The sequence below is a fragment of the Lepidochelys kempii genome, chromosome 12, assembly GCF_965140265.1.
Source record: "Lepidochelys kempii isolate rLepKem1 chromosome 12, rLepKem1.hap2, whole genome shotgun sequence".
NCBI classification, from domain to species: domain Eukaryota; kingdom Metazoa; phylum Chordata; order Testudines; family Cheloniidae; genus Lepidochelys; species Lepidochelys kempii.
Genome location: NC_133267.1, coordinates 6,740,050 through 6,754,439, shown reverse-complemented (window position 1 = coordinate 6,754,439; position 14,390 = coordinate 6,740,050). Strand labels below are relative to the sequence as shown.

Here is a 14,390-nt window from a genome sequence, read left to right as displayed (position 1 = left end):
ACTGGCACATTAACAGGTGCTTTTTGCACAGCCCTGTATGTCAAGTCCTGCATGCAATGTGGGGGGTGGGGGTAGTGGTGAGAAGCAGAGGGATGGTAAGAAAGGGTTCTGGCTCCAATGTTTTGCATCACACACACAGCGGGGCCTGATCTTGCTTTAAGTGGTAGCAGGATTCCAGTCTTTGCTGGCCTATGCAAGCGTCAAAATAAATAGTAGATGCCCTGGTCACATATGGGAGACTTTCTGCAGGAGTAGGGCTCAGGGAGACAGACAGATCCAGGAAAGGATTGATTCAGTTTTCTAAACCCAGTGTTAAGATCCCCTTGGTCTTTGGCAAGCAAGACAGCTGCACTATTCAGTTACCACCTGGCTGCTCCAGCTTCCTGCAGAGCAGTACCAAGTTATATCTGCTAGATAGCTGGAAGCCTGGGTCGCTGCTACAAGGAAAACTCCAGTTTAAAGGCAGTAGTTGCTTTTCTCAGCTCTAACCTTAACCTCACTACCCCTCTCCTGCCAGATGGATAAAGGTATGAAAGTCACTTAAAGAGCTTCATTTGCCTCTAGAGTTGGATCCAAGGAACTCTGGCTGGCTATGAGGAATCCTTGGTTTAAGGCAGACAGTTCAGCTGGTTTTAGTGGTGGCTGGCTGCTGCTTTTATACACAGAGGGTGCAGGACATGTCATGGAAAAGTTCTGCTAAGGGACAAACAGCACAGAAGGGCTAGAACATTTCTTCCTCAACATTTACCGTAATGACCAGCAAACTTGCTTTCCTATGTGGCTATCCCCACCCTCCACAGCTATAATCAACTAAGGAGATGATTGGTGGAGGGAGAGGACTGCTTGAGAAACAGCAATGGGGGATCAGAAGAAGGTACTGCTTGTATTTTTAGGAAAAGTGGGTGAAGAGGACAGTCCCCATCTGTAGTTTGCAGATGTGAAAATGAGTGGAAGACTGCTTCAAAGTGAATGGATTGTGAGCTTTAGCCAAGCAAATTATGGCCCTTCTGGATCCCCAAATGCTGTTTAAATCCAAGAATAAGAGGCACACACCGTCCCCTCTGAAATTCACCCTTCCCCTCTCTCTGCGTTGTGTGTCGGGCAGCAGAATACAATGAAATAGCATGTGTGCAAGTATGTCAGCGTGAAGTTTGAACTAGGGCCAATGTGGACGTCCCTGCCGTAAATTACCTCTAGGTTGTCCTCGACCAGCTGACACCTACACAAGCTTTACCCCAGCTATCTCTGAGGAGATGAAGACAGTGGCATGAAAGTCCGTGATCTTCCCTTCCACAGCTCTCGCTGGCAGCAGCCGGAGAGCCATGAATAGATCCGAACAGACGCAGCCCTGGTCGTTGCACAGAGGAAAGCACAGACACGGTTGGTTGGTAGGTTTTAAACCAACAGCTTGGTGATACTCTTTATTCATTTACAAATAAAGCCAGGGGCCGTGAGATGGGAGAGGCCCCGGCAGCTCTACTCTCCCTTCAGATCCACTAAAAACCTCCATATGGCAAATAAAAGTATACATGCATAAGTGCCACAGGGAGGCAGGTAAAAGCCCCTGGGCTCAGGTCCACCAGAATCCAGCTCCAGGGGCATCCATTGCCAGCAATGGAGTCCATAGTGTGCACTGCCAAGCTTGGAGCCCCTATCTGGTGACACGAGTCTCCAGGTGGGACTTTATTTCTGCAGGAGTCTTGGTTCAGAGATGGAGGAAGGAGAACCGGCACCTGACAACCTGGTTTCACATCTGCAGTGGAGCAACCTGTTGTCCATGCTTCCAAGAGCTTCTGCCTCTGCTCGGGAGCCTGGAGAGAACTGTGTTCACCTTTGGCTCTTGGATCCCACAGAGTCCTGCTTGCTCCTGAATGTGTGACAGGGCACAGTAGTGTGCATTGTCAATCCAGTGGGAGAGGTGTGGGGGAGGAGGAGAGTCTCTTTCCGTTTTCGGATCTCTTGAAACGCAGGGGTTCTCCTTCACAGCATGAGCTCACTGGGGCTGGAGCAGATCCTGTTTCCCAGCTGAGCGTGTCCATCACACAGGGACTGGCCTCAGCTTTCCTACAAGGAAAGAAAAGAGCATCAATACTATGGCAAAGGGGAGAATGCATAATTCCTGCCCCAAACACCAATGTAGAGACAGTGCTTCTAGGGTGTGAGGGCTTCTCCCTGCTACCACCAAAGGAAGGCCCCGGCTGTAACCCTGGCCCATGAATTGCCAAAGAAAAAGCGCCCTGCATTAGAGACTGCAAACCACCTCACACCGTTTCTGAGACACAAGCCCCGCTTTGCCAGTTATTGAGCAGACTTGACCTTCCTCCTTAAGCGTTTACTGAAGTAGAGACCTTCACCGCTTACAGAAAGGCTTAAACCCGACTGCCCTCCATACCTGCACATGCTCACCTGGAGGCCAGGACTTCCCCTAATTTCAGGCTGAAATCAAAGCGAACAACACAGTTTCATTGGAGACGAGGTTACACATGTTCCCGCCCCCTGCAACGAAGCCTCCCCCTCCCCCACTTTTTCTCTCAGTGCTACGAGGAGGAGGGGAAGTTGGGCGTGGGATTTAGAGCAGTGCACAAAGGTTATGTAGCACCTCCCTCTCTTTGTGCCCCCTTCAGGAAGGGCTGCCAAGGGTGGTTTTTGCTATGCTGCCTTGTCAAACTATATGGCCATTACTGGTCCTTAAACCAGAGGCGATGACGACAGCATGAGCTTGCAGTCTGCAATGAAAACCTCTTCCCTTGGTCAGCACCGGCTCCCCACCACATGGACGCTGGAGCAGAAGCAAAGCAGGTGGGATTAAGATCTCAGACCAGGCAGCATCACCACTGGGTCCTCTTCCAAGAAGGGAGGTGGAAGAGATTTAACTGGGAATGTTCCAGATCTTTTGTGTTTAGTTAATGAACTTATTCCAGGCGAATGAGCCGTTAGTTGTCTGCTGCACTAGCCCCAGTTGTTACCAATCCTCTTTTCTATAGTCATGTCTAGTCTGGAATTTATCTGGGGAACTGTCCTGTGAAGACCCTCAAAAGGCAACATGAATAGAGCACAACACATCAGAGCACGTGGACACCTCAGTTCCTAGGATCGCTCTTCGCACACTGGGACTGGATGTATCAGAAAAGAGCCGTTTGTCACAGTCCTGGGCAACTGCCTTGTATTTTCCCTTAGGGCCCCAGCAAGGGCATTAGGATTCCAGCTCCCTTTCTTGGGTGGAGACCCACGTCTCTCCCTTCTATCTGGGGTATTTCCAGGCTGCGCAGTTCTCTGCCTTCAGTGTGGTATTCCCACCAGCAGAGATAGGCTGCCCCACTACAGCCGCTTGCTTTCTCTGCAGAGATGGTTAACAGTGTTTACCATACAGCTCTTTCTAAGCAAGCCAATTTTATTCTTAAGGTAAAAGCACCACACAGAAAACATATTGAAAACAACAAAAGAACCTACACACATGCTAAATAGCTTACCGGAGGTCACCCCAACCCTAATATGGGCTCTGGCAGGAGCAGTCCCTCAACCCGCCCCCCCACCACACACAATGGTTTTCCTTGTTGTTTCAAGCTCATCACAGCTTCAGCTCAGAACAAGCACACGGTCTTATAGGGCTGCGGTAGGCCCAGCCCTTCCAACCCGTCCCTCAGGGCTGGGGCCCTCTGTGGACCAGGGGTCTTGTCCATTTGCTGGAAGAAGGCCCTGAGCCAGTTTAAAACCAGGCTATTTATCCAAAAATCCCTTCTTTGTCTGTGGGTCCCTGGAGAATCCAATCTGAAATCCAAGGAGGGTGGCTTGAGCCTCCTAACTTCTCCCTATTAGGGGCTTGTGAATTTTCTCTACAGCCTATGTGCCACTGGATAAAGCAGCTCACCTCAGTGAGATCTAAGGGCTCTGTCTGATGCTGCAGAGCCAATGCCCACACGTTTATGGTAAGACAAGCCCTCTGGGTCAGCCTTTTGTACAAACAATGCATTCAGAAGAAGTTCTCTTCTTGCTGGGAGGGACTCAGAAACCATAGCTGAGTGGGGCAGAGGGGGTGGGAATTCATACAGTTTGGACAGAGGGTGAAGAGTCTGGAGTTTGTTATTCACATCCACATGTGTCAAGAAGCATTACTGAAAATAGGGAAGCACCGAGAGGCTGAAGGAGACCTCTCCACTGCACCTACCTGAGGTCTGGAGCTTCCTCCGGAATGAGCCTGCTCGTCTTAAAGGGGTCCCGGAGCTAGGAGAAGAATGTGTTCGAATGGAGGGCTGTGCTGCCCCTGCTGAATCATTCTAGAGAGAGCGAGAGCCCGGGATCAGACGGCAAAGAAAAGCTACACTGTCTGCACCATTAAGGATTTTTAAAGACAAATCACCACACTGGGCCAGCCTAGTAAATCTGCCACATGAAGAATGCAGGCCGCGCCGGATGGGACCACTACTGCTCAAGGCAGTCAGAAAAGGGGCCATTGTATTCTGAGCAGGCTGGTAGATTCTAGAAGGGCCCTCAGGGGGAGTTCCAAACTTCAGGCCCTGGGGCTGGTGAGAGAGGGAGAAAGACTGTCCCAGGGTGGAGGAGGTTGTGTGTGTCACAGAGAAACAGAACGTGAACAGCGCCCCAACAGAACAATCTAACGCAAGGCAATGGAAGAGTGCAACGGGGTTGGTTAGTTACCTCTAAGTGCTCCTGACTAGACCAGGACCCTAGTTCTGCTCTCCGGGATACAGGGCCCAGTTCCACAGAGCGAACCCTCTCAGCAAACTTTAGGGAACAGAGAGTCTCACTTGTGTTCTTCTCCACTGGAGAGACCTGGAGCCAGACAGAAATACACAGCATTCACTGCCTTGAACTCTCCCGGCCTCTCTCCCAATATTCCCGTACTGCTCGCAGCGGGCAGCCGTCGATCCCTGGTAACAGGAGGGGGGGCAGGACTGGAAGAGCCGTGTTCACTATCAGACAGCAGTTTCAGTGAGGCTGGATAGAATCTAAGTTCCAGCTCTCCGTCACAGCAAGAGTATTTCAGAGCTGCTAAGAGCCTATGATTAATAAAAATCATTTCCCATTATAGCACTGTACACGTATGTGGTGCTTTACAATCAGAGTCAAGTGTGTTCCCTGTAACTAACACACTTTTGTTTGTAGGAGAGCTGAAATAAGCTACAGCAGCTGGCAACTGCTCAGTGGCTCTTCCATAAGGGAACAGTGGAGACACAGGCATTCTAGTGATTTATTGGTGAAATTCCTGGTGGGGAGGGGGCACACAAGCTGCAGGGAGGTTTTAAAAAAACACCTCAGGCCACCATGAACAAATAGAGGTGAGCAGAGAGAGACTATTAAGAATCTGATAATGCCAACCACAGAAAAATACAGAGGAGAGGGGGAAACCCACCCCAAAAAGCCACATGTCCCCTGGCCTGGCCTGGCTGTTAGAGAACATTTAGAGCCGTAGTTTAGTATGAGATTTCTCAGACTTCCATATACAAGTAGATCTCTGTGACCCACCCAGTACTAGAATCTGTGAATGGATTTACTGGCTTTCCTGCCTCTCATGCACAACAGAGCTCTCTTTGAGTAGAGCTGTTAGAGAGAGACAATAGAAAAGGATGAGTTTTGCGGGTTCCATTTCAAGATCAAGTCTTTTCCTCACACAGTGCCCCCAAGTATAATGTAAACAGACAAGTAGGCAGGGCTGACTGAATCTCATTGGATGCCCCGACTTCTTGGCTCTGATGCTGGTGGAGTGCCGTGATGGACAACTGTGCTCCTCCTCTGTGACTGAGGGCATGTCTCTACTTTGAGCGGGAGGTGTCATTTCCAGCTCGAATAGACGTGTGTGCACTAGCTTCGATCCCACTACCACGCTAAAAATAGAAGGGTAGCTGCTGCCGTGCAGGTAGCAGGCTGGGCTGACTGCCTAAGTCCATCCCTACGGACCTCAGTCGGATTGTAGTTAGGGTGGCCAGCCCTCTCACTGGTTTCACTGTCGTGCTATGCTCTATTTTTAGCGCACTGGCTCAAACAAAGCTAGTGAGGGTACATCTCCCCAAGCTAGAAATGACATCTCCAGCTCGAAGTGTCCACTCGCTGTTGTAAGAGGAGGCTTTCAGCTAAACCTGAGTATCCCCTTCCATTGCACTGGCACCTTTCCCTTTCAGTCCGTGACACGTCCCAAATGGCAAGCTACTCTGCAGTGCGGGGAAAGGGGAGAGGAATGCCATACATTTACACAACACGTAACGTATTCCTCATGCTTCATCACCAGCACAGACCCGACCAAGTGCAGATATTCCGCAGCGGCACTAGGAGAACTCAAGAAGAGAGGCTGATGTTGGAGAGGGAGACTGTAATACGTTATGGCCTGCAGCACTTTCATGTTGAGACAGGAGCATGGTTTGAAGTGGGAAGTAAAGGCATGTAGGGAAGCCCAGCTGTCTGCAGCAAACGTCGACAAAGAAGGGCACACGGACGCACCCCCCCACAGAGTTGGAAGACTGCAGTGAATCTATGCCAGTTTACACCAGTGGAAGAGCTAATCCTAGTGGGTGTGTAGGAAGATTTTCCAGAGGAGGGTGCCACTCCTCACAGTGGTAACATTGAGGGTGTTCTCAAAAAGCAGAAGGGCAGTGACTGATTCCTGAGTCTGGTCAAAGGCAGCTATATAAATACATGTTGTGTATTGCCCCAATCAAACCGAACAAACAGAATGAAGCGGCTTAAATAAATGCCCAGCGAACATATAAGCCAGTTAGTGGATCACATTAAAATTGTATAGTATAGTATCAATTGTTGCACTGCAAACTTATTCTTAGAAATGTGGTTTCTACTCTAAAAAATGACTGTGTAAAAATGGCACCTCCTTATTCATCTACTCCCCATGGGGCATTCAGGGTCAGCCTTGCTCACTTTAGCAACTAAAACAAGTTTTTACTGTTCTTTACGCCTATTATCCATGCAGAAGCCAACACAGCTATGAGAGAGGAAGCCAAATTCTATTCCTTCTTATGCATTAGGGACAAACCTGCCAAGTAGGTTCCAGGCAGTGACACCTGTGCAAACTCACAGACAGCAACAGGACTGCACAGGTCTCACTGAAGGCAAAATCTGAAGCCAAGGGGGTACTCAGGTGTCACTAAGCCATAATTTGGCCTGCAGGGCCTTTATTACTGGTGATGAGATGGAAGAAATCCAACTTGACTCTCAAGTTGCTGGCTGTTACGAAAAAGCCCATCTTTTCACTTATAAACAGCACCATTGATTAAAATTAGAGACACTCCATGTAGAACCCTACAGTGCCACTTTCAGAGGAGAGCCACACCTCAAGTGAAGCCTTATTGTATCTACCGATCCAAACTTGAGACAAGCTTTCTTATGTCCGTTCCTCAGACCTGTTAAGAACCCAATGAGGTTCTGGACCATGAGGTTCTGGACTTCTCTTGGCTTTTTGACAGTATAAAGTTTCCTGATTCAGTCAACCATCTCTCCTTACCTCATCTGCCCATTCGGCCCCAGAACCTACCTGCACCATCATGAGGGTTTTGCTATCTCCGCTGAGGGAGTCTTGGAGTAGGTAGGTCAGTTTGGAGTTGCGGAATGGCACGTGGCCCTGGCGGGCGCGCAGAGCATAAATCACATCTCCTAGTGCTGACAGCGACTTGTTGATGTACTGGGCCTCCCGGAGCCTGCTTCCCTCTGCACCAGACCTGCCTACCCGTTCAGATCCAGCCAAGTCCACCAGGTTCAGCTTCCCTATGACCAGCCAAAACACAAATACACGCACAAACTTAATAATCCTATGCAGTTACCTGCTTGGCCCATGTGGAAGTGCTAGCCACAGTGGGGCCTGCCTAGCAATTAATTAACATCCCCATCCTCTCCAGTTAGGAACTAGACACACTAAACTTTATATTGCTATGGAGAATTATGAGTAAAGAGTCCCACAGATCAACCTGCAGCTTGGATTTTCATTACATTTAGAGCTGATGAAAGAGGGCCAATAGATGGGACTGTACAAGCTGAGCCAGCCTTTGGGGGTTGCCTACACTTGATACAGAATCACTGCACAATTGTGCAATGCATGGGGGTAAAAATTCCTTCTTGATCTTGTAGCAATCAGCTGATGTCCCGAAGCATGAAATCTGAGCACCTTATCTTAGCATGTATAACTACAGATGTTCTAGAGTAGCCAGCCTCTTTTTCAATTCGGCTACACAACTCAGTCCTGACCAGCAACACCCTGAGCATTCTGCTCCCAAACACTGACTCCCAGTAATTGTGTGGACTTCTGTGTCAGAGACAAGCATCCCCTAGGGAGTAGGCCAGTGGCACCCAGTTCTTTTTTCACTTGTTACCCACTTCAGCAGTTGAACCCAAATCTCTAGGCCTGTGTCATCCAAGCACAGGTGTGATCACCAGTCTCACCCTCCACCTCCTAGGAGACACTAACCTGTGGTTCTAAGTCCTGTGCTGTAGTCGAGTCCTCTTACTGTGACGATGAGGAGGGCGTGAGACCGTGAGCTGTGCTCATTGAGGCTGGTGTACTCAGTCACTCTGTTTGAGTGCCCAAATTCAAATACCTGGGAGAGAGGCAGAAAGCCGTGAGCCTTTGGATTTCATTGTGTTCTCTGGCCAGCAGCTTCATCTATCCTGTCTACATTTACCACTTTCTTAAATGACAACATGGTGGGCAGGTCTTTGGCAGATCTTCCTTGCTGATGCTCCGCACCACTGGCTACCCCATTTTCTGAGCAGAACGTGGATGAACGGCAGCCCTTTCTCCCTTGCAGATGCTCATAACCCCAGGCAAATATTAACCCTATGCCTTCCGCAATGAAATCATCAATGACTGACCTTAATTGCTCACGAAAGATATTGGATTGACAGTAGCACTAAATTTGCCCATAGAATAGGTATGGTATGAGCAGTCAGTGCTAGTTTCCCATCACACATCTCTGGCCAGTGCATCTCTCTCCTTTTCTGGTGGGAGGACAAGGCCCACTCTTTTCAGAGACTGCCAGCAAGGGTGCAAACCCAGTGGGTGGGTGGGTGTCTGGGGGGGGGTCGCGGGGCGATATAATTGGGATATGGACACAGAAGTGGACTGAGACCTGACAGTTCATTTCACACAAGGCACTGTCCAGCCCTTCAACCTGTGGGAGAAAGGTTTGGTATCCTACTAACGCCCTGAGAGCCATCTAGGCCCCAAAAGCTTATTTTTAAATTATTGGTGGCTCACACAAAGGGTTATTGACCTCCGAACTGGTCTCATCATGTGGCATTTGTCACATTATATTCAGGGCCCTATTCCAGTCTCCCTTCCCTGCTCCTCACAAACATACCCAGTTCGGAGGGGTAATTACTTAGACCTCCATTTCATAGAATCATAGAAGATGAGGGTTGGAAGGGACCTCAGGAGGTCATCTAGTCCAACCCCCTGCTCAAAGCAGGACCAATCCCAACTAAATGTATCTTCATTCTTTACAAATCTGTCACCTGCTCCCTGTTTCTGTGAAGTGCTGACTCATGAAATTGAAATTACAGTACATCTTAGGCATGTGAAGAAACACAGCTCACATTACAAGCTGCTTTCTGGGTCGATTCTGTTGGGTGCCTCGTTTTCAGTCTGACTCCTACAAGAGGCAAATATCACACGTGTCAGTCTATCACACATGTGAGTCCAGGAGGGTTTGGATCTGTGCCCACTGCCTTCATCTTATGCAGAGCCGTCCCATCCATAGGACAGACCAGGGCAACCACCCCAGGCCCCATGCTTTGGGGGGCCCCGTGCTTCAGGACGCAGGGTCCAGGGCAGCCTGGGGAGTTAGCGGGGGGCCTGGTGCCGGCAGCAGCAAGCAACCCAGCTCCAGCCCACTCTACTCCGTGGGAAGAGGTGGGGAGGGGCAGGAGAGGGAAGAGGCAGGGCACAGGATTGGGGGAAGGGGTGGATTGGGGGCAGGAAGGGGGTAGGGCAGGGTGGGGTGGGGCAGGAGCAGGAAGAGGTGAGGCCTGGGATTGGGGGAAGGGGTGGAGTGGGGGCAGGGCCTGGGCCAGAGGGAGTGGGGGGGTTGTCCCAGGCCCCTAGGGATGGCCCTGATCTTATGTGTGGAGAGATGAGGCATTTGCATCCTCTTGTCCCTGTGCTGCGACCACTGCTCCAGCAGCTGGTCTGTTCATAAGACAAGAACTTGAGTAAGTCTCTCTAATGCACAGGGCAGTTCACCCCATCCCAGTAGGTGATCCCCCAGCTGGTTCACCCCATCTACTAGGTACCATCGCTGCCCTTCCCCTCCTGGTTTCTCCATCTCTCAGGATGTTTTTACCTTGTTAATATCCTCCACACTTCGCACCTGGAACTCAGTCAGTCCTGGTACATACAGCTGCCCGCTGCCATCCGGGCACAGTTTGATGTCCAGCTTCTCCTGAGGCTCCTTGCCAAGCAAGTCCCTGTAAAGATGGGTAAGGTGACCCTCCCCTCAGACTCGTGTCATTTTCTGTTCCCTATACTAGTGACTTACAAAGGTGAAAGGTATGAGGCCTTTCAGCCTGACCACCCCTGAACTAATGTCCCCACCAAGGAAACTACAGCCCGAGGCAGGCCAGGCTCCCATGCTCTCCTCTGCTCTGCCAGTGGTCTGGTTTATGACCTAGACAGGACAAGCTTTTTCCAGCCGTTGGAAGCCAGGATCTCTCCTCAAGCATGCTTACCCCAACTGTTGCCCACAGAACCTTTTCATTGGCTTTGGGTGAACAAGCACAGACTAAATACTAGCAACACCAGCTATACGATTTTCAGAGGAATCATTTCCCACTGGATGCTTCCTCATCTATTTATAGTCTCAGCTCTTCTATTTTCTGTGTGTGTGTTATTTGTCTGTCAGGAATGTAACATAACCCATCCGTATAGCGCCCCAAACAGATACACATTCAGAAGTTCCACTCCCCTGTTTCCACCTGATCTGACTCATGCCTGGTTTGCAGCTTTTATTATCTCAACAACTGACAGTCTCCGTCTCAGGTTCAACCTACCCAGTTGCTGTATAATTAAGTCATTTTTCCAGTGTCTTTGCTGCCACCCTTCTATGCTCCATTCCCACCCCCAACCCTACTCCTGAAGGAGACAAGAAGAAGAATTCACTGGAGGAAAATGCTTCTCATTCTTTGAGACCATAGCTCACAATTTCCAAACGTAACAACCAAAGTGCCAAAGGCACAAAACACAGGCAGAGAATGTTAATGTAAAAGAGCTTCCAATTAAAGCTTGTTGGGGTTTCCACATCCATTAGCGGAAAATGAGGAGGCAGAGAGCGAAAGCATGAAGGGGAAAAATACAGTCTGATTGCTGGCTGATGTTTTAACAGGTGTTGGCATGAGCGAGAGGCCATAGAAACAGAAGGCATTCTAGGAACCCAAGGCTTGGGAAGAATTCCAGGCAGGAGTTCTGAAAGCCCTGTGTGCTGAGAAAAATCCCCGAGCCCGCTAAAGCTAGGGGACTGGAGCACACATCAAAAACAGAATGTACAGCCCAGGATCAGTGTGGTAGTTTAAGATTTTGGAGACACCATATGCTTCTTAATTACCTGTACATGGGAGAGAAGAGACCGTACACTAGACAAGTTGGAGGAGGAGAGATATATGAAGCGAACCTGCTTTTCAGCCATTAAGAATTCCCAGCCTAAGCACTACAAGTAAACTCCCTGGTAAACACAACGAAAATAGGTTCCAAAGTAGTAGCCGTGTTAGTCTGTATCCGCAAAAAGAACAGGAGGACTTGTGGCACCTTGGAGACTAACAAATTTATTTATTTCTCACTTCATCAGATGCATGCAGTGGAAAATACAGGGGGGAGATTTTATATACACAGAGAACATGAAACAATGGGTGTTACCGTACACACTGTAACCAGAGTGATCAGGTAAGGTGAGCTATTACCAGCAGGAGAGAAAAAAAACCTTTTGTAGGTGGGCCATTTCCAGCAGTTGACAAGAACATGTGAGGAACAGTGTGTGTGTGTGGGGGGGGAATAAACAAAAAAAACTTCAAAAACAGACTCCAAAGAGATACTGCTGAATTGGAATTAATTTGCAAACTGGACACCATTAACTTAGGCTTGAATAGAGACTGGGAGTGGGTGTGTCATTACACAAAGTAAAACTATTTCCCCATGTTTATTCCCCACCCACCCGCCCCCCACCGTTCCTCAGACAGTCTTGTCAACTGCTGGAAATGGCCCACCTTGATTATCACTACAAAAGGTCCCCCCGGCTCTCCTGCTGGCAATAGCTCACCTTACCTGATCACTCTGGTTACAGTGTGTATGGTAACACCCATTGTTTCAAGTTCTCTGTGTATATTAATCTCCCCACTGTATTTTTCCACTGAATGCATCCGATGAAGTGAGCTGTAGCTCATGGAAGCTTATGCTCAAATACATTGGTTAGTCTCTAAGTCCTCCTGTTCTTCTTACACCGACAATAGACAGCCTGGTTCAGAGTTCAGGTGTGTCATTTATGCCCAGCCCTGCCCACGTGCAGTGCGGAGCCACCTTGCCCTGGAGGAGCACCAGGACAGATTGCCCTTGCCTTTGCAGGGTGACTCAGCGCACACACTCCATGTCACCCATTAAGGGACACAGACATCCCACACTCAAGCTTTCCTACAGACTCCCACCCTTCCCAGGCTCCCTTCCTGTTACCTGAGCGCCTCGTTGTAAATCTCCGCCACACTGACAGTGATAGTGTAGCCCCAGTCAGACGCTTTCCTCTGCACCTCGGAGAAGAGCAGCTGAAGAGCTCGCTGGTTGATTCCTGGGTTTTCAGGAGTTCCCTGATGATCGCGAAAAAAATCTCACATGTGACATCAATGGAGAGAAAGGTGTGACAGAGTGACTGACACAAGACTCACCACTGAGCCCATACGGTGTGCAGTTGTGAGGACACCGGTAGGATATTACACCACGACAAAGCTTGGAACAGGCATCCATGATTCACTGTGGAATCACCAAGATCCACCTCCCACGCTCATGGAAGAGAAGGGGAACAGCCAGAAGGTTGCAAAACAACCAGGTTCCAACCTTCTTCTTCAGACTGTTCTGCTGTTGGCATTGTGAGGTTTGTTACCAACTTGGAAGATGCATAGTCAGGGCTGCTGTGCATGGTTAATCAGGGAACATCATTCTTGGTCATGGTGACAAAGGGGGAATTTACACACATTTACCCATGACCATATCCGTTACATACAGTGATCTAGGGATCAATCTACCCTCACCCTTCCTCAAGAAATGATGACACTGAGCTGTAGAATACAGGAAGCAAAGCAAGAAGACACACTGAAAGGGAAGATGGAGGGAGATAGAGAGAGAAAAGGCGAGAAGGGGAAATTTACCTCCATTGTATATGTCTTGCCTGCACCTGTCTGTCCATAGGCAAATATACAGACATTGTAGCCATCAATACAGGATGTGATCAGGGCCTGAACTTCCTGGAATACCTGCCAATGGGAAAGAAATAAAAATGAGCAATATCTGACACCCCAGCATAACCACTCCCCCTGCTGCAGCCTCTCATACAGATTACACTTGGGATTGACTGGCTGTGCTGGAACCTCTCGTTTCTACATTAATTTATTGCATACCATTGGGTGACGGAAAAGCATATACATTTATACCGGCAGGAGCAGAGATACAGCTCTTAAGTCTACTCGAGTTCTCCTCTGCCGGCTTATTGCTCCTTTGGAGGAAAGAGTTGCTTTACCTTCTCTTCTCCATCCTTCCCCTACAAAATCAGGGACCTGTGCGTGATCTGCGACCTTATGAAATAATTATGTGTACACTCATGTTGACCCACACCTTTCTCTTGAGGTGGAAGTCCATGCTAATGTACTTACATCTTGCTGTGTTGCCTGCGGCGAGAAAACCTTGTCCAGTTCAAAAGACACCTGCTTCCCCTTGTGCATCAGGTGCAAGATAGCGTCGTCGTCAGGGTCAAAGGTCACTGAGTTGGCTGCTTCAGGCCCTTCCCCATCTTCTTTAGTTATTGGCCGGACTCGGCCAAACACACGGATATTTCCTTTACAAGACAAAAATACAGACTAAAACACAGAGACAAGCTCTCGATCAACCTTCCCACCGATTATCTCTTATCAAAGGGCATCAGACAGCGAAGGTGCTTAACACCATCCACTTCACCGCTCGCATTCTCTTCTGCAACTCCAGATCCCAAAGGTGGAGACTTAGAGTAACATGCTCCAAGACCACCAGCCGGATCATGCAGACTTCCCACAGGACAGAGGTTTTGCTAGTGCCCCGCACAGAATATGTGACGCATGCATGGGTGGAGTCACAAGACACTGTTGTCTGCAGCAGGCCACGAATCATGTCCCTGGTAGAACACAGTGAAACCACGGTGATCTGGAGA

At 49.2% G+C, this 14,390-nt stretch overlaps 1 protein-coding gene across 13 annotated transcripts in view; it reads right to left on the bottom strand.

Annotated features, from left to right (window-relative positions):
* Nucleotides 1–1,385: 1,385 nt before the first annotated feature.
* Nucleotides 1,386–14,390, bottom strand: part of KIFC3 (kinesin family member C3) — a 73,700-nt gene continuing 60,695 nt past the window's right edge. For 12 of the 13 annotated variants that reach the window (XM_073307382.1, XM_073307384.1, XM_073307386.1 and 9 more), the window contains 9 exons: nt 13,861–14,042; nt 13,360–13,464; nt 12,671–12,801; nt 10,299–10,422; nt 8,426–8,555; nt 7,499–7,728; nt 4,657–4,791; nt 4,166–4,274; nt 1,386–2,064 (listed from right to left, as the gene is read on the bottom strand). In XM_073307382.1, coding sequence (XP_073163483.1) covers nt 2,039–2,064; nt 4,166–4,274; nt 4,657–4,791; nt 7,499–7,728; nt 8,426–8,555; nt 10,299–10,422; nt 12,671–12,801; nt 13,360–13,464; nt 13,861–14,042 — 1,172 coding nt within the window. In that variant the 3' untranslated portion in view covers nt 1,386–2,038. The remainder of the gene's footprint in view (nt 2,065–4,165; nt 4,275–4,656; nt 4,792–7,498; nt 7,729–8,425; nt 8,556–10,298; nt 10,423–12,670; nt 12,802–13,359; nt 13,465–13,860; nt 14,043–14,390) is intronic. The other variant, XM_073307385.1, reaches the window with a different exon arrangement.